The 18,651-nt window shown below is 47.0% G+C and overlaps 1 protein-coding gene across 1 annotated transcript; it reads left to right on the top strand.

Annotated features, from left to right (window-relative positions):
- Nucleotides 1-3,220: 3,220 nt before the first annotated feature.
- Nucleotides 3,221-10,075, top strand: cahz (carbonic anhydrase). The gene is made up of 7 exons (XM_030114917.1): nucleotides 3,221-3,351; nucleotides 4,153-4,350; nucleotides 5,101-5,219; nucleotides 5,892-5,984; nucleotides 6,074-6,136; nucleotides 6,214-6,369; nucleotides 8,800-10,075. The coding sequence occupies exons 1-7, from the start codon at nucleotides 3,318-3,320 to the stop codon at nucleotides 8,917-8,919; spliced, it is 783 nt and encodes a 260-aa protein (XP_029970777.1). The 5' UTR covers nucleotides 3,221-3,317; the 3' UTR covers nucleotides 8,920-10,075.
- The last annotated feature ends 8,576 nt before the right edge of the window (nucleotides 10,076-18,651 follow it).

Below are 18,651 nucleotides of genomic sequence, written 5' to 3'. Positions count from 1 at the left end.
CATATTTATCAGACAGGCTCCACTTCATTCACGACTCTTCAGCTTAGATTAAAGTTAAAGATGGAGTTCCACAGGGTTCTGTCTCGGGATCTATACTGTTCACATTATACATGCTTCCTGTAGGGAACATCATCAGGAAACACTCCATTACCTTCCATTGTTCTGCAGATGATCCACAAATCAATTGATCCATGAAACCGGATGATGCTGATCCACTTGTCAAATTGGAGGTTTTTCTTGAAGACATAGCAGACCTCCTAGGTAGACTGCTGTAATTATCCCTCCTTTCTCACCCACCATGTTTCACTGTTACATGTCACTAACATCTGTCACACTGATTTCTTTGTGTCTTTTTTGTTGGCACATGTCTTCCCTGTTTGTCAGTGCCTCTAGAATTCTTCAAAATTGGCCAGCACTGTCGCTTTCACACTCCAGTTTCTGCAGAAGTACTTTACATTTCCATCTCAAATTCCAAAATCTTCAGAGGCTGTCTGTGGTCTCTCAAAGTGTTTTTAAATCGATGGCCTTGTTGGCTCACAGAAGGTGGCTGAAAGCCGACTCTCTGTACCTGCTGTTGGAGGAACCCGGATCCATGGAGCCAGACTGGACATCAGCGGAGCAGCAACTTCCAGGCCCGGACCCAAGACTGGGACAAGGTGGACCCAGCTCACAATGGGGGATTTTATTCAAACCCCCCCTTGAGAAAGCAGGCTGGAGACCTTCAGTGGAGGATTTCACATGGTGCAATGGACTCAAATGTTTTTATTTCTGTCATTAAGTCTGCTGTTTTAAACAGGGGGCTGCTTTGCCAACACAGAGAGACTGTTAACCACATTTCTGAACAGGCTCACAGAGTTCCTCACCCCTGGAACTTTTTTTACTGAGAAGATTTTTATCATGGGAGCAGGCTATAGAAAAAAAAAACAAAAAAACAAACAAAAAAAACAAATGGCAGTTCCTGAAGTTCCTCTCTGGCGAAGCAATGATGGCAATTTAAATCTGCAGGAGGAACAAGAGGAGAACATGGGCAGGACGTCTGAGAAGAGTGGCGACTCAGGATCAAATCCAGACGCTCTTAATACGTTTAGCAAGGTCTGGAGTTCGCAGAACGTAAGAACAATAATAACACCAGAGAAGCCACACAAGGAGCCTTAAATAATGAGATGTTTATACGAGAAAGGACAATGACCAAGACAACTGAACTGAAGTGAATTGAACTGAATAGAACTGAATTGAACTATTTCATTTCATTTCATTTAACATGCAAACTCCACTCCATGAGGCCTGAAGATGAGGATGCAAACCATTGGCCCTGGTCGCATTATGTATGTGGTCAAGGACGTTCATACAAAACACACATTTTACAGTCTGTAAATGCCACAATACAGTAAACTGGACGAAAAAAACGCCATACAGTTGTCCCATGCTGGGCCACAAGATGGCAGCAAATAGCCAGTGTGCTCACAGGGCTGTTAGGTCTGAGCTTCTACACAGGAAAAAAAGCCCTGGTTCACAATTCAGAAGGATATAATGTAAATAGAGAGAAACTGGCTTGATCTGAAATATCAGAAGTATTTGGCAGTACGTTACTGTACTCCCTCATTCACCACATTCTCCATCACTTCTCCTTTTTCCCAGGTAAACACTGGCAGTGCTGAGGTGTATGAAAATCTGTGCAAACACAGGGAGAACACGCAAACTCAACATGGAAAGCACACTGATTGAACTGGAGATGGTGGGATGATTCAAAATGTGGCTTCAGTTATACAAACATAAACTCCTGGTATAATGCAGCCACTGTTTCATTAGCTTTCTCATTATCATGATAACGTTGCATTATCGAGCACTTTCCGTGAATGTTAAAATCCTCACTGCGTTTATAAAAGCAGGAGTAAAGGTTCGATCGGCCCAGCAGGAAAAACAGACAGTCGGACTGTTTTCCTGACACGAGAGGAAGATTTGGTGACTCTCTGGACATGTGATTCAAACATCAGTGACATTTCCAAGGTTATGTGTGTGTTTGAGTGAGTTCAAAGTTATACTGTCAACAGTGATAAGACTTACTGCAATTAAGTCAGCCCAGCCTATATCCTTTTTTTTATTTTTATTTTTCATTTTTTTACACATTCTAAAATAAAAGCAGGAAGAAAATCCTATTTTTAACTGATGTTGCATCATGACTGTGGAGCCTACATGCAAATTATGTAATGTGTTGACTGGCTCGCAGTGAATTATGCATTATGGCATAACAGTTTGTACCCAGAGAGGAGACAGCTCTGTTCGGCGATGTCTGTGGATCAGCGGTCGTCTCTCAACTGGAAGGTTTGCAGGTTTGATTCCCTATCTGTCAGTGTTTGAGCAAGTCACTGAAACTGCTCTCAGTGGATGGACTGAGTCTTACACAGAAGAAATATCTGCTCCTGTGTGATGAGCGGGCGTCCTGTCCTGTCCTGTCCTGTCCTGTCCTGTCCTGTCCTGTCCTGTCCTGTCCCCTCCTCCCCTCACCTGTCCAGGTGAACTTGTCTTCAGTTAGCTGGGATTTTTGCACTTCTGTTTCCCCATTTTTCACATTAAGTCTTCATGTTAAATTTTGAATTTCTCTGTTGCAGAATGATGTTTTTAGATTTGTCAGCTGCTCACTTTGGCGTCTGCTTGTTTTCAGCCTCTGCTCATCTGAAACTCTTGTGGACGAAGACCCCCTGCTGTGAGAGGCTCCACTGATGGCTGTTTGGTCAGTTTCTCTTCCAGTTCTTAATGAGGCATCATGATGAGAAGGGGATCGTCAAGGTTGGAAAAGCTCTGAGACTGCTTTTGACGCTGAAGCCCCCCCCCCCCCCCCCCCCCCCCCCCCCCCCACACACACACACACACACACACACACACTGGACAGAGGGCTCCCCTCCCTGACAGTCCGGTGTCCGCCCCTGCTCCCGGCGCAGAACATCTCTGAAGGCTGGAGTGGAAAGAAAAGGTGGGCTGCAGGATATTGCTTTAAAATCTGCTGCAGGGAGCCAAAGCCACCCGGCAGGGAGCGCAGACTGATCCATGAGGAGGAGGGGGAGGGTGGAGGGTGGAGGGGGAACCCGCCGTGGGAAGAGGAGGAGGAGGAGGAGGTGTGGAGCTCCGGGACTGAAGCGCGCGGCCCCGTCTCATCTCTGGATGTGGAGGAGGAGGATGAGGAGGATGAGGGGGAGGAGGGGGCCGTGAGGGTGGGGGCTGCTATATAAAGCGCCTCAGCTGGTGTCTGTCACCAAACCGCCACCAGCCGCTGAAGACCGGATTAGCAGCTCGTGCGTGTTGTCAGGGTAACGGCAGCCATGTCTCACGGATGGGGATACGGACCCTCTAACGGTGAGACGCTCACATCTGTCCAGGTGTTACAGTCCAGCTGGTCACGTCCAGATCAGGGTTTATCCTCAGCAGTTACACTTCGTTGCTCTGGATTTCCTCCTCAGAAAATTACACAATTATCCAATTTAAAGCTTCTGAGCTTCATAAATGTGTTTTTCTGTTGATGATATTTCACATTCCAGAAGCTGTTCTCTAAAATTTTACACAATTGTGGAAATAATGAAAGAATAAGCATACTCAAATTACTGTATTGTTAATTACTGGTATATTTTCTGATAGATTTTTTTTCTTATTACACACATTGGAACTTTTCAATCATTTTCTTTGAAATAACTTCAATAACAAAATGACTTAGGATCAAAATGGACCAATCTGTACATGGTAACAATCTGCTTCATGTCTGGATGACTTTATCATGCTGCAATTGATTTGTTTAAAATAAATATTCATTGACATTTCATACAGATAGACTGAATAACCTGCTGTATTTATCAATGTGAACATATATTGTTTTAAAAAGGTAACTAATGCTGAACGTTTTTAAGAACAGTGGTACTTGAATATATATTACAATATTTATTTTTCAATTCCAATGTACTTCAGTACAGAATTTATAGATATTTCTATCATAGATAACTCTAAAATAAATGTAAATACAATTCTAAAACAAATGGTGGCAAAATGAAATTCAAACATAATGCATCACGGCCAGACGAGCATGTGAAGCAGAATTTTATTCATCTGGTCACAATTCCGTAGAAGTGTACCTTTAAACATTCCCATTCCTCATCGTATTTCCAGGGCCTGACAAGTGGGCAGAGAGCTACCCTGTGGCTAACGGGGCCAGACAGTCTCCCATCAACGTCGTGCCCAAGGAGGCCCAGTTCGATTCCTCTCTGAAGGCCCTGAAGCTCCGGTACGACCCGGCCAACTCCAGGGGCATCCTCAACAACGGACACTCCTTCCAGGTGGACTTCGTGGACGACACCGACAGCTCCAGTAAGAACCACGTTTATCTCCACAAAACCCCGAGACGACGAAGAATGACGCTTCCAAATATCCCACATTCATTAAAAAGAAATATGGATTTTTCAAGGTCATTATTATTATTATTATTATTATTATTATTATTTTCATAATGAGTTTTTCCACTCGACCATTTTCTTAAAACTCTTAACAGATAATCTAAAATAGTTCATTGTGGATGTGTTTTATTTCCGTGGCTCTGCCCAGACTGTGTGTGCTCCAGCAGATAAGAGTGTGTGATGCAGTTTTATTATCTGGCGGTCTGCAGACCACCAGAGGGGGAACCTCACCCTCTTAAGCAGAAACTCAGAGAAACCAGAGGCATCTCTGCATGTTCTTCGTTCAGTCCAGAGTAATCTGTCTGTCTCCACTGAGTATCAAACGTCACAGTGTGTGTTTCTCTGCAACCAAGACAATGAACTGGGACAGATCGTTTCATTCAGACAATGTAAAAAGTACAGGCAGAGACAATCAAACCTGAAGCATTTTAAAGACTGATGAAATGAAAACACGCTCCATCTGTCCTTCTACTGCACCGCCTAATCCTGTTTGGGGTCAAACATGCAAACTCCACACAGGAAGGCTTTAAACCTTCAGCCAACCTGACGGCGTTGTCCCTGTCCAGCTCCTCGGTGTGAGTTATCATGTCAGCACTGACTGGCACCTAACATTTTCTCAGCTGATCAGTGTGTGTGTGTCTCTGCTGACCCTGTTCCCCTCCAGCCCTGACCGGAGGCCCCATCACTGGAACCTACCGTCTGAAGCAGTTCCACTTCCACTGGGGAGCCAGCGACGACCGAGGCTCCGAGCACACCGTCAACGGCATCAACTTCCCCTGCGAGGTACTGCAGACACCTCATGATTCCTGAGACACATTCCTGTGACCACCTGTCGTGAAGAAACACGTTTCCCACATGTGTGAAAAAAGGAGGGCTGGCAAATGACTGAAAACATGTAGGAAGTGCTGTGCTGGAAGGTTCTGATGCTTTTTAAATTCAATTGATTAGATGGAGGAGATATGCATGTTCACAGCAACACAACAGAGAAAAGCCACATGGGTAGAAATGAGCTTCAAGTGAACAAATTTCAGAGTCATCCTAACTCAGCTGGTATAGCCCAGGTGAACGTGACATGATCATGAGAAGCTGCAAGTGTCAATGGTGAGATGATCATGATCAGTAAGGACAGAATTACTAGAATTACTTGGACTGCTTTTATTTCCAAATAAAAGCAGTCCGACATCAATCCGTCTGTATTTGCCGTGAAGTTCAATATCTTAATGATCTGGGCCGTTTTAGATAGAATCAAATAAAAAGTGTAATAAAATAGCAGAAGAGTTTTCACATTAATAACTGATGGTGTTTGTTTTATCACTGAACGTTGTGACTTTTCCATCCTCTGTACCTATCTTTACATGAAGAAATGGCAAAAAACCTGCAAAAAACTGATATAATAAAATATCTTATTGCACTGTAGTTGCTCAGTGACTGAAGGTGACATTTCTCTCCGGCCAGCTCCACCTGGTGCACTGGAACACCAAGTATCCCAGTTTCGGAGACGCTGCTGACAAGCCTGACGGACTGGCCGTGGTCGGGGTCTTCCTCAAGGTCAGTGGCTGCAGGCCTTCTCAGAGTCATGTCTTTCAAGTGGTGAACAGTAAAAACTAAACTGTGACGCTTCTGTTTGTCCACCCCAGATCGGGGCTGCCAACCCGCGGCTTCAGAAAGTCCTGGATGCGCTGGAAGCTATTAAGACCAAGGTACAGATGTTCACATATGGCGTGCACTAAGAGCAGATTTAGGAGGATCATTCTCATCGCGGTTTCTCTGCCTCCAGGGGAAGCAGACCACCTTCGGGAACTTTGATGCCAAGACTCTCCTTCCCGGCTCTCTGGATTATTGGACCTACGACGGTTCACTGACCACCCCGCCTCTCCTGGAGAGCGTCACCTGGATCGTCCTCAAGGAGCCGATCAGCGTCAGCCCGGCACAGGTACTGAGCCAAACTCACACTCCCCCACTTCGCGACCTTCACAGTTCCACTCTGAATCCACAGTTGAGATAATGGAACCCACACATTGCCGATATACTCATTATTTTCACTCTTGGTTATTCAAAGAGTGATTAGATTTGAATCTCCTTAAAATGTAGGAAAAGCATTCCATCCCGCCGACATGATGGGAACTCATGAGTTTTTATAGCTAAGCTGTTAAATTCAGTTCAGTTCAGACGTTATTCATCCCATGAGTTTCAATTATTTTATTGAACAGAATTCAGCTGAATTTTTGAATTGATTATAATGTTGATGCTTGACCCTTCACTGCCACTCATTCTGTGTATTTCGTTAGTTTGTGTGCATTTGCGGTGTTCCCACATCAAGAAATTCATCTTGGTCGTCTCGTGTTTGTCTCAGTTCAGTTTTTTTCCACCCAATCCAAAAGAATTCACTTCAATAAAACACGCGAGGCCGGAAGGTTCAGGAACTCTGACGGATCAAAAGCTGCTGCCGAGGGCCAGCAGCTGCCCCTCACCCCCGCTCCGTTTTCAAACTGCTCTTCTGGGTCTGTCAATCCCAGAAAGGTCTCAGAGTAAAACCACTCCTGTCCTTTGAAGCACAGAATGTGAGAAACAGTGGATTTTGAGTAATGTGTTGCACATGTGACATTTCCCAGATAAGCCTCTACATTATTGGTGCTTCCAACTCAACAGGTGAAGAAACGTTCAACAATCCCGAATATTTGCCAAGGATCTGAGATATGAGTGCAGTTTCTGCTCTGTCCAGTAGAACGGAGCTCATGTCAAACCTGAAAAAGACCAGAGTGATCCGGAAAAACCTCATTTCTCACTGAAACTACGATGAGAACAGTTTAGGACATCAACAATCAAACTGTAAAACGCTGTGCTAATGATATAAATGAAAGAGTCAGCTCCAGCTCCTCGTCCCTCTGATGTGGATGAAGCAGTAGAAAATGTAGGGACGGAAAGAAAACCTCTGCAAATGTTTTCAAACATCTTGGAAGCTGAAAGTTAGAGTCGGCCCAGTGAGATCGGAGCTGTGGGGTGCAGGGTGGGTCTGAGCCTGCAGTGCCTCGTGTTTCTCTTAGATTACACTGACAGCCTGTATCTCCCGTGGGCAGTTTGCACTCATATCTCATGTTTAGCACGGCCTCTCTACCCTCACGAGACACAACGCCCTGCCAGACTGGCCTTTGTGCTGCAGCGTTTTCACTCCTCGCTCCAGGAATACAGCCTGGATGCAGGTGGGAGATATGCTTCTATTTATAGCAGTGGCAGGTATTTCACACTGAGGCCCTCAGTGGCGTCCTGCCTGCATTTATTAACCTCTTCATACCGCCATTCTGATGCCACGGCAGGTCCAGTCATATGAGCAATTTGGCACAAAGTTCGGCAGTGAAGCTCCAGATTTTGGCTTGGGATGAAGCCAGCAGACTGCAGGGACGAGCTGCAAACCAGCTTCCTGCTCGGTGTCATCCAGATTACCGGAACCCCACCCTGGGCTTTGGGTGAATTTTGTCTGCTGTCTAAATGCTGCCGTGGTTCGACAGCTGAAGTTTACAAAGTGTGGCTCCAAACTCAAAGATGATCAGTTTCACAGCAGTACAGTTCACAGCGCTCTCCCGAGGCTGCAAGCTGAGATTACTGCTCATAGTTACTGAAGTGAAGCTGCCGGACAAACCCTTTCCCAGTTCAGGACATGCCGTCCTCTCCTAATGATGCTCAGCTTTTCTAGAAGAGTTCATCTTGGAAAAGTAAATCCAAACCCCAATTCACTTTTTCTCCTCTTTCAGCTGTTGTGGATTGAAGCCGTTTCAGCCGGATGCCTCCCGGAGGAGGTCATTGTGTTGCTCTTGTGGTCATTTCACTCAGTTCTGGTTGCATTAGCAGGATTACAGTTGTTGCATTGGAAACGACACTAAGATCAATCCAAGCCATTGATTGCTTTAAATACAAATGTGCCTGGCCTGCGGTGAACCGTAAACTCTGCACTCACTGCACTCACTGTTGAGTTTTTGCCTGAGCGCCGTCGTCCTGGAGGCTTCAGCTTGGCCCTGCTTCCTCTGGGACTGTGACGGGACTCCACTGCGTTCTCGCTTGAACGTGTGCTGCTCTGTGATTGGACCGACTGAGGAAACCAGGCCTCGTGAGGGTGGTTCACCGCTCTGGTTCCTATGCAACTTAAACCCTGTGCTCTGTTTCATTTACTGGTCTGCTGGGTGCTATTGATTAATGTAGAACATGCGAGGTGATTTACTACGTCTGAACATGCTTGTGTATAATTGCATCTCTTTTCCGAACATTTGAAAAGGACGTACAAGCAGCTCTGTGTCACAGTCTTGAAATAACCACAATAAATCGAGCCCCTACTGTTCTGACGTTCCTCCTTTTCCCTGTCCGGTTTCAGATGGCCATGTTCCGCAGCCTCCTCTTCACTGGAGAAGGAGAAGCGGCCTGCTGCATGGCCGACAACTACCGGCCTCCTCAGCCGCTCAAAGGCCGAAGAGTCCGCGCCTCCTTCAAATAAATCCCACTCCACCGGCCCGCCTCCCGCCTCCCGCCTCGCTCGTCCTCCCGTCGCTGAACAGCCTCTCTCTCAGTGCACTTTGCAAGTCTTAAACCATTTCATTGTGCTCGCTGCTCTAACCTGCCGTGCTCTATTATGTAATGAATCATATTTTATCTGCTTTATTTATAGGGGGAAAAAATTGTTCCAATATTGAAACTAATTAAAATTTTGAATCGTGTATTTATGTAGTGTGAAATTCTGTCTGTTGTCATGTGACCTTAAAGAAGGTGAAGAATCTTCTTTAACAGCAGCACAATTCAGTTCGCAGCACTGAAGTAACATGAACACTGGGGTGTTTTCGGCAGCCAAAAAGAGAATCTGCCCTTTCCAGATTATCTAAATGCTTCAGCTTTCCCCCATTTTAACCTTTTTTAAGCTCTTTCTCTGCACCCGATGGCGTTCTGAGTTGTGTAGACACGCCTCACGTCTTGACTCGGAGTGGTGACGCCAGACGGGATGTGAGTTTGAATGAAAACCAGTCCAGGTGCCTTATAATGTCAGCGGACGCTGCCTTTGATCGCCGTGTGGCGGCGATGAATTAAGCCAGAAACCTTTCTGCAGCCACTGAAAGTCTCTGTGCGCTCGATGTGTTTAACTGTGTGAATCAGAGGTCAGGGGTTTTTCAACTTCAAGCATAATTCATAGAAATGAGTGTAAAGTATTTAAATTTCCTTAAAAGACGTGGAGGTGAATCTCTTCCCATTGTGAAATTAATGAAGGGATATCTGTCTGTCTGTCTGTCTGTCTGTCTTTAGTGAAAGAGTTTTGGACGTGGGGGGGGGGGGGGGGGGGTCGTCTGCACTTTGAAAAACTCTTTAAGACAGAAATGGCCTTTAAAATCAACATAGTTCACTTTAAGTATTTAACAAATAGATTTCTATTTCATTCAGGGGCAGAGCCATCGATCAATACCTGCTGGCCGAGACGGATCAGAGAGCAGGGAACGCTGCCTTCAGTTTGTTGAGTTTTTTGGTGTTTGCAGTGCAACGAGGGTGGAAGAGATGTGAAGTGTTTGACTGAAACCTGCCGTCTCGTCACACGTGGAAAAGCGTTTGTTTGAATCTGACATGTCGCGAGTGAAAAAGAAGTTTATCAATAAAACTCTTGAACTCGAGTCTTAAATTGTCCTTTGTCTCCATAGATGGTTTGATTTTTGACTTTTCATTTCACCTTTATAGAAGAATTTATATCTGTGTTTCTTTTTTTAAATGAAAATGTTGCCCATGTGCATAACATTCTGGGAACAGAACTTATTACATTTTTCAAAAAACACACAAGCAGACGATCTGCGAGCAGTGAATGAACTTCAGTTACATGTACTGGAAACTTACTCAAACTAAACACTCAAGAACAACTGCTGTTAGAAAATAGTTCTCATGGATTCAGTGAACACTTATAAAAATAATCTCTCATACTAACAGTATAAAATATGTTTTGACTACAAATACATTAAAGTTCAGTGCATGCGATATGATATGATGTAAACTGCAAATTCCATTCATGATTTCATTAAAACAACCAAAATTACAACATGATTTAATGTGAGTATTTTAAATCTTGTTTCCAGGCTTGTTAGCACAGAGAGCAGTTCAGAAATGAAAATGGTTTGAGTGAGGAAGTGTCGTCGGGGGTCCCTCCAGACCGGCAAATGAATGCTGGGCCTTCGGTAATTAAAATATCTGAATGAACGCAGTGAAAGAGCGGCGCTGCCGCTGGCAGCTCTCCGCTACTGTTGGCTCCTGATGTCTTTATGTAACGCTGTCTCTTCCACTGCTCCTTTGTTCAAGTCCTCCTCATCACAGACCATTAGCGGGATGCTCTTTGTTGAACCATCAGCCGATAAAAGAAAGCACTGCGCTCGGCCTCTTTCAGGGTCTGACCTGCGGCGGCGGCTGGGTGGAGGTGACGGATGCCAGTCTGGAAAACACACTCAGTGAAACTTCACATCCAAATCTGCTCTGAACATCTTCAAACAGCTCCAAAACGCGAAAACCCCCCAAAAAACTATAAAAGCAACGGCCTGAGATGAATGAATGAACACAGACAGGTTATTAAAGAGAGAGAGTGTGAGATGGAGGGTGTGTGTGCAGCAGCTTGAGGTGTGTGTTTGGGAAGAGAGGGAGGCCTTCTGTTAGCTCAGGAACATCTGAATGATCTCATCAGCAGGAGCTCTGGAAGCAGCGACAGTGGATCCATTCTCAACTTTCTCAGCTGAGATCAACAACTCCATTGAAGGTTAAATGACGGTTCATTGATGCCGTTAATCATTTCTTTGGTTATCAGTGTGTGTTGAGGCAAGTTCCCAAAAAAGGAGCACTTGGCTACTGCTTCAGAATAGTGTGTGCTTTTTAAAGCGCACCGCGGTGTGGGCGAGGCTGGCTTCCTGTTATCTTCATACAGCTGCAGACCCTGATTACAGAGAGGTGCCCCACACACACACACACACACACACACACACATGCAGCATATGTAGTGTTGCTGTGTTTTTATGCTTCAGTCCTCTTCAACCTGTGTGTAGATAGACAGATAGATAGATAGATAGATAGATAGATAGATAGATTATTTATGGCGGTGTCCTGAAGATGTGTTGAACAGAGAATCACTCTAAACGTCTAAACACTGATTGTCTGTCCTCTATTTCTTTTAGCATCATTTTGCAGTCAGACAGTTGCCTCCAAAACGCCTCTCATCCAAATTCTGGTTGACCAAAAGAATTTACATTTTGAAAAAAAAAAGCTGTTTTGTGCAACATTTGGAGCCACATCCAATAAAAATCATAGTTCGAGGGTCTGATAATGAAAGAGAAAACTATGTGTGTCGGTCCTCACATGAAGGCCTTCATCTGTGAGACCTGCTGCACCGACTGTTCTCAATACGTTTTTCTTAATTGACATTTTAATCGGTCGTCATTATATTTACATTTAGTTTTAATATATCCTGCACATGTTTGAATTTTCCAAAACTTGGAGCTTTTTTGAAATGACAGCCCCTCTGGTTTCTTCCCAAACGTAGATCATCCATCCATCCTTCATTCTTCCATCCATTCATCAATTCATCCATCCTGAACAACTAAATTTGATTCTAAACAGAAAAACACCTGAAACAAGACACTGAACTCTAAACTCAGACGATCCGTCACATGTTGAGACGTGATCTTCAAACCTTTTCTGTTATTCTGCTTCACACCGGTCGGAGGTTAATCATCTCGTGGTTGACGCCATTAAAGACAGATTTGTCTTCCTTCTGTAAAGGAATAACTTCATCTTTCCTCCTCCTCACTGGACGAACGCCTACCTGTCAACATCTATTGATAATGTAACAAACAGGAAGTGATGTGCTTCTGAGTCATTTGCTCTCCAGATTGTCTGTAAACGTTATCTTGGTGTCAGAAATAGAGCAAAGGAACTTCTCAACCTCATCAATTAGATCTGTGAAAGGAGAAATACATAATATGAATGTCTTTGAAATGATTTGCAGCGTCAGACGGACTGGAAGGTGTAAAACCATCGGCAGGTGAAGTTGTTGTTTGGAATGGAAGCGGAGGAGATGACCTCTGAGGATGTTCATTAACTTTCACCATCTGCTGCGTGAGATTCTGTCGTCTGTCGTCTCTCTGACCCCGAACTGGAAGCAGCATCCACTCGATGTTCGCACAAACACACTCTGTCTGTGTGTGTTTGTGCATGTCAGATTATGAAAGGGGCTTTGATGGCGCCGACCGGGCCCTGAGCATCACCCTCTGCAGCCCCGGACTCAGAAACCCAGAGGAGCGTGTGCTTCAGAAGACCTGGACGTCGTGTTTTGAGGGTAAATATCATTTTTCCTGTTAATCTGCGGCTCCGCTCGGCGCTGATGAAGAGATGCATGACTAATCCTCTGTGTTGAATCCAAACATCACACAATACGAGGCTTTCCTCGCTCCCCTCCCCCTCTGCCCAAGTAACATACAATGCCACTTTCTCCATGGCTGAGTGACAACGGTAACCACGGCAACAGCATGCCACGTAATGAAATATAGAAAAGAGGGGGTGTAGGGACGGTGCTTCATCGCAGCACACTGCAGGAGAACCGCAAACACACCGTCTTGATGTGGTGCTCCTCTGACAGCTCCACACACACGCTCATCATGTGGTGAAGGCGAAAACATCCGAAACAGCTGAGAAGTCTCCTCATCCTGAAGCCGAGTGAAGGTGGATCCTCCCAGTGTGCTGTCACATCCATGTTCATGATGCTGTTCATGACTGGAGGATTCGTTTTATGCTTTGTAGAGTCGCATGTGCTGCATCTGAGCATGCGTGACTCTATCTGTATTTATATTGTGAGCAAATGAATAAACTACTTGAAAGCATCTGGATTCAACAGTCCTCAAAGTCTTGCAGATAAGATAGTAATATAGTTTGCCAGCTAGTCCAGAATGCCAGGAAAATCAATTTTTTTCAAAGCATGAAATAAAAGGTTCCACACTTTGCTGAAATTATCAGGAGTCTTTCAAAATAAAACAAATTTTCTCTAATTTAAGAAAATAAAGGAGGTCACGCAACCAATGAACATGAGAAGGGGGATGAGGAGATTTCCACTTTTTCAATATTGCTCGACGTGCAAGAAAAGTCATAAATGCTACTGAAGTTTTCTGAGAGGAGGAAAGGGACAGCTGAAGGTGTGATACCAAACAAAGCACTCAGGGGATGTGGGGTTACTGTTTGACCAACTACATCTGATAGTATTGAGAAAACCCTGGTACAATAATCAAAGAGTTCTGGACAAAGACAAAATGTGTGAATAAGATTTGCCGATGGATAATTACACCTGTCACAATTAGGTGAGGTGTTTGGATAAATTTAGGCCAGACAAGCTTTGGTATAATGGATGCGATGCAGTAATTTACACTGGATTAAGCTGTGTCTGGCACAAATAGATGATTTGTGTACAAACAACAAGATTTGTGGCCAGAGTTCTTCTGATATGCTTTGTCCCAAATCCTCCTCCCAGAGTCCCCTGATCGTATCAACAGCCTGCGGATGAATCAAACTGGCCGCAAAAAGATCTTTATACTTTTGGGTTACTTGAATTCCCAAATAAGTAAAACTATGAGTTGCAAATTTACATGGTAAAGACCCTGAGGATATGTTTACAAAAGAAGAGTTTACAGGGAATAATTCACTTTTTTTGAAATTTAGTTTATAGCCTGATAAGCGACCAAAGTCATTCAGCATGTCAATTGCTGCAGGGGCAGAGGAATTCAAATCTGTAACGTACAAAAGGAGGTCGTCAGCATATAAAGAAGTTTTTGTTTCTACCACGTTCCTAATTATCCCTTTAATGTTCGGATTAGATCTCAGCGCATTTGCTAAAGGCTCTATTGCCAAAGCAAATAGCAATGGGCTCAACGGGCATCCTTGTCTTGTCGATTGGCAGAGACTAAAATATTCCATCCATCCATCCATCCATTTTCTACCACTTATCCGGGGCCGGGTCGCGGGGGCAGCAGTCTCAGCAGGGATGCCCAGACTTCCCTGTCCCCAGACACTTCCTCCAGCTCCTCTGGGAGGATCCCAAGGCGTTCCCAGGCCAGCCGAGAGACAAAGTCTCTCCAGCGTGTCCTGGGTCTTCCCCGGGGTCTCCTCCCAGTGGGACATGCCCGGAACACCTCCCTAGGGAGGCGTCCAGGAGGCATCCTAAACAGATGTCCGAGCCACCTCAGCTGGTTCCTCTCGATGTGGAGGAGTAGCGGCTCTACTCCGAGCTCCTCCCTGGTGACTGAGCTCCTCACCCTATCTCTAAGGGAGCGCCCAGCCACCCTACGGAGGGAGCTCATTTCGGCCGCTTGTATCCGGGATCTTGTCCTTTCAGTCATGACCCAAAGGTCATGACCATAGGTGAGGGTGGGAACGTAGATTGACCGGTAAATCGAGAGCTTCGCCTTTCGGCTCAGCTCCCTCTTCACCACGACGGACCGATACAACGACTGCATCACTGCAGCCGCTGCACCGATCCACCTGTCAATCTCACGCTCCATCCGTCCCCCACTCGTGAACAAGACCCCAAGATACTTGAACTCCTCCACTTGGGCTAGGGTCTCTCCTTCAACCTGGAGGGGGCAAGCCACCTTCCTCCGGTCGAGGACCATGGCCTCGGATTTGGAGGTGCTGATCCTCATCCCTGCCGCTTCACACTCGGCTGCGAACCGCCCCAGTGCATGCTGTAGGTCCGGGTTCGATGAAGCCAACAGGACAACATCATCTGCAAAAAGCAGAGATGAAATCCTGTGGTTCCCGAACCGGACCCCCTCCGGCTCCTGGCTGCATCTAGAAATTCTGTCCATAAAGATTATGAACAGAACAGGTGACAAAGGGCAGCCCTGCCGGAGTCCAACATGCACCGGGAACAGGTCCGACTTACTGCCGGCAATGCGGACCAGACTCCTACTCCGGTCATACAAAGACCAGACGGCCCTTAGCAAGGGGCCCCGGACTCCGTATTCCTGGAGCACCCCCCACAAGACACCACGAGGGACATGGTCGAATGCCTTCTCCAAATCCACAAAACACATGTGGACTGGTTGGGCAAACTCCCACGAACCCTCGAGCACCCTATGGAGGGTATAGAGCTGGTCCACTGTTCCACGACCAGGACGAAAACCGCATTGTTCCTCCTGGATCCGAGGTTCGACTATCGGTCGGATCCTCCTCTCCAGTACCCTGGAATAGACTTTCCCGGGGAGGCTGAGGAGTGTAATCCCCCTATAGTTGGAGCACACCCTCCGGTCCCCCTTTTTAAACAGGGGGAGCACCACCCCGGTCTGCCAATCCAGAGGCACCGTCCCCGACAGCCACGCGATGTTGCAGAGACGTGTCAACCAAGACAGTCCCTGCACATCCAGAGACTTAAGGTACTCAGGCCGAATCTCGTCCACCCCCGGTGCCTTGCCACCGAGGAGCTTGCCAACCACCTCAGTGACTTCAGCTTGGGTGATGGACGAGTCCACCTCTGAGACCTCAGCCTCTGCTTCCTCCATGGAAGACGTGGCGACGGGATTGAGGAGGTCCTCAAAGTATTCCTTCCACCGTCCAACAATATCCCCAGTTGAGGTCAGCAGCTCCCCACCTCCACTGTAAACAGTGTTGGCGGAGACCTGCTTTCCCCTCCTGAGGCGCCGGACGGTTTGCCAGAATTTCTTCGAGGCCGACCGATAGTCCTCCTCCATGGCCTCCCCGAACTCCTCCCAGACCCGAGTTTTTGCCTCCACAACCACTCGGGCTGCAGTTCGCTTGGCCTGCCGGTACCCGTCAGCTGCTTCGGGAGTCCCATGAGCCAGCAAGGCTCGATAGGACTCCTTCTTCAGCTTGACGGCAGCCCTTACTTCCGGTGTCCACCACCGGGTTCGGGGGTTGCCGCCACGACAGGCACCGGAGACCTTACGACCACAGCTCCGAGCAGCTGCTTCGACAATGGAGGTGGAGAACATGGTCCACTCGAACTCAATGTCCCCAGCCTCCCTCGGGACATGAGAGAAGCTCTCCCAGAGGTGGGAGTTGAAAGCCATGCTGACAGAGGGTTCCGCCAGACGTTCCCAGCAGACCCTCACAACACGTTTGGGTCTGCCAAGTCTGTCCGGTTTCCTCCTCCGCCAGCGAATCCAACTCACCACCAGGTGGTGATCGGTCGACAGCTCTGCCCCTCTCTTCACCCGAGTGTCCAAAACACGCGGCCGGAGGTCAGATGACACGACAACAAAGTCGATCATCGACCTCCGACCTAGGGTGTCCTGCTGCCAAGTGCACTTATGGACACCCCTGTGCTCGAACATGGTGTTCGTTATGGACAAACTGTGACTAGCACAGAAGTCCAATAACAGAACACCACTCGGATTCAGATCGGGGAGGCCGTGCGATCCAATCACCCCCTTCCAGGTCTCACTGTCGCTGCCCACGTGGGCATTGAAGTCCCCCAGTAGAACAATGGAGTCCCCAGTCGGAGCACTATCCAGCACCCCTCCCGTGGATTCCAAGAAGGCCGGGTACTCTGCACTGCTGTTCGGCCCGTAAGCCGAGACAACAGTGAGGCACCTATCCCCGACCCGAAGGCGCAGGGATGCAACCCTCTCGTTCACTGGGGTGAACTCCAACACATGGCGGCTGAGCTGTGGGGCTACAAGCAAACCCACACCAGCCCGCCGCCTCTCACCGCGGGCAACGCCAGAGAAGTGGAGAGTCCAGCCCTTCTCGAGAGGTTGGGTTCCAGAGCCCAGGCTATGTGTGGAGGTGAGCCCGACTATATCTAGCCGGTACCTCTCAACCTCCCTCACAAGCTCGGGCTCCTTCCCCGCCAACGAGGTGACATTCCATGTCCCTAGAGCCAGTCTCTGTGTCCGAGGATTGGGTTGCCGGGCACCCTGCCGTCGGCTGCCACCCAATCCACACTGCACCCGGCCCCTACGGTTCCCTCGGTGGGTGGTGAGCCCACCGCAGGTCAGGCCCACGTCGTCCCTTCGGGCTGAGCCCGGCCGGGCCCTGTGGGCAAAGACCTGGCCACCAGGCGCTCGCTTACGAGCCCCAACCCCAGGCCTGGCTCCAGGGTGGGGCCCCGGCTGCGCCATACCGGGCGACGTAACGACCTTTGTTCTTTTTCTGCTCATAGGGGGTTTTGAACTGCTCTCAGTCTGGCCCGTCACCCAGGACCTGTTTGCCATGGGAGACCCTACTAGGGGGCATAAAGCCCCCCGGCAACATAGCTCCTGGGATCATGCGGGCTCTCAAACTCCCCCACCACGTTAAGGTGGCAGTTCTAGGGGGAGACTAAAATATTCTGAAATAATATTTGTCCTAACAGAGGAATGTGAGTCCGAGTAAAGAAGTTGGATCCAGGCTAAAAAAAGTTCACCAAAGCCAAATCTTCTAATTGTATAAAACAAATATGCCCACTCCACTCTATCGAAAGCCTTTTCGGCATCAAGGGATATCACGGCCTCTTGAGAGTTTGAAGGACCGGCGTTGTAAATAATACTGAAAAGCCTTCTTATGTTGGAAAAAGAATGTCTACTTTGAATAAAGCCAGTTTGATCTGGATTAATGATAGTGGGAAGAACAGTTTCTAAGCGGAGTGCCAAGGCCTTTGCTAAAATTTTATAGTCAACATTGAGCAGACTTATTGGACGGTATGAGGAGCAGAGCAGAGGATCTTTGCCTTTCTTAGCAATAAGAGTAATAGTGACTTGACGAAGGGTTTGCGGCAGACGACCACATTCCAAAGACTCGTTGAATACATCCAACAGAAGAGGGGAGAGCTTTTCCCAAAAAATTTTTATAGAACTCACATGGGTAGCCATCAGGTCCAGGACATCTCCCTCCCTGCATTAATTTAATAGCATCAGCAAGCTCAGTTAAATTTAAGAACCTGTCCAGATGATCTGCAGTTGCTTTAATTATGGACGGTATATCAAGGTTTTCGAAAAAAGAGTCAAAATCTAATAAGGAGGGATTACATTCTGATGAATAAAGCATCTGGTAAAACATTTTAAAGGCTGCATTAATCTCCTTTGGATCTTCAACCTTGTTCTGTCTGAATTTGAACAATTTGACAAGAAGCCGATGTTTGTCGAACCTGGTGTGCTAATAATTTCCCGGCTTTATCTCCATGTTCATAAAATTGCACACCTGACTGGAGTAACAGTTCAGTTGTATGTTGAGTCAT

This window comes from Salarias fasciatus, chromosome 18, assembly GCF_902148845.1.
Source record: "Salarias fasciatus chromosome 18, fSalaFa1.1, whole genome shotgun sequence".
Taxonomy (NCBI): domain Eukaryota; kingdom Metazoa; phylum Chordata; class Actinopteri; order Blenniiformes; family Blenniidae; genus Salarias; species Salarias fasciatus.
The sequence above is the reverse complement of the archived record's forward strand: the minus strand, read 5'-3'. Positions and strand labels throughout refer to the sequence as shown.

Excerpts from the sequence above, each read along its gene's own strand:
- cahz (XM_030114917.1), top strand. The coding sequence starts at position 3,318 with ATGTCTCACGGATGGGGATACGGACCCTCTAACG. Across the intron at positions 4,351-5,100 it reads GGACGACACCGACAGCTCCA|CCCTGACCGGAGGCCCCATC; the intron begins GTAAGAACCACG and ends GTTCCCCTCCAG. Across the intron at positions 6,370-8,799 it reads TCAGCGTCAGCCCGGCACAG|ATGGCCATGTTCCGCAGCCT; the intron begins GTACTGAGCCAA and ends GTCCGGTTTCAG.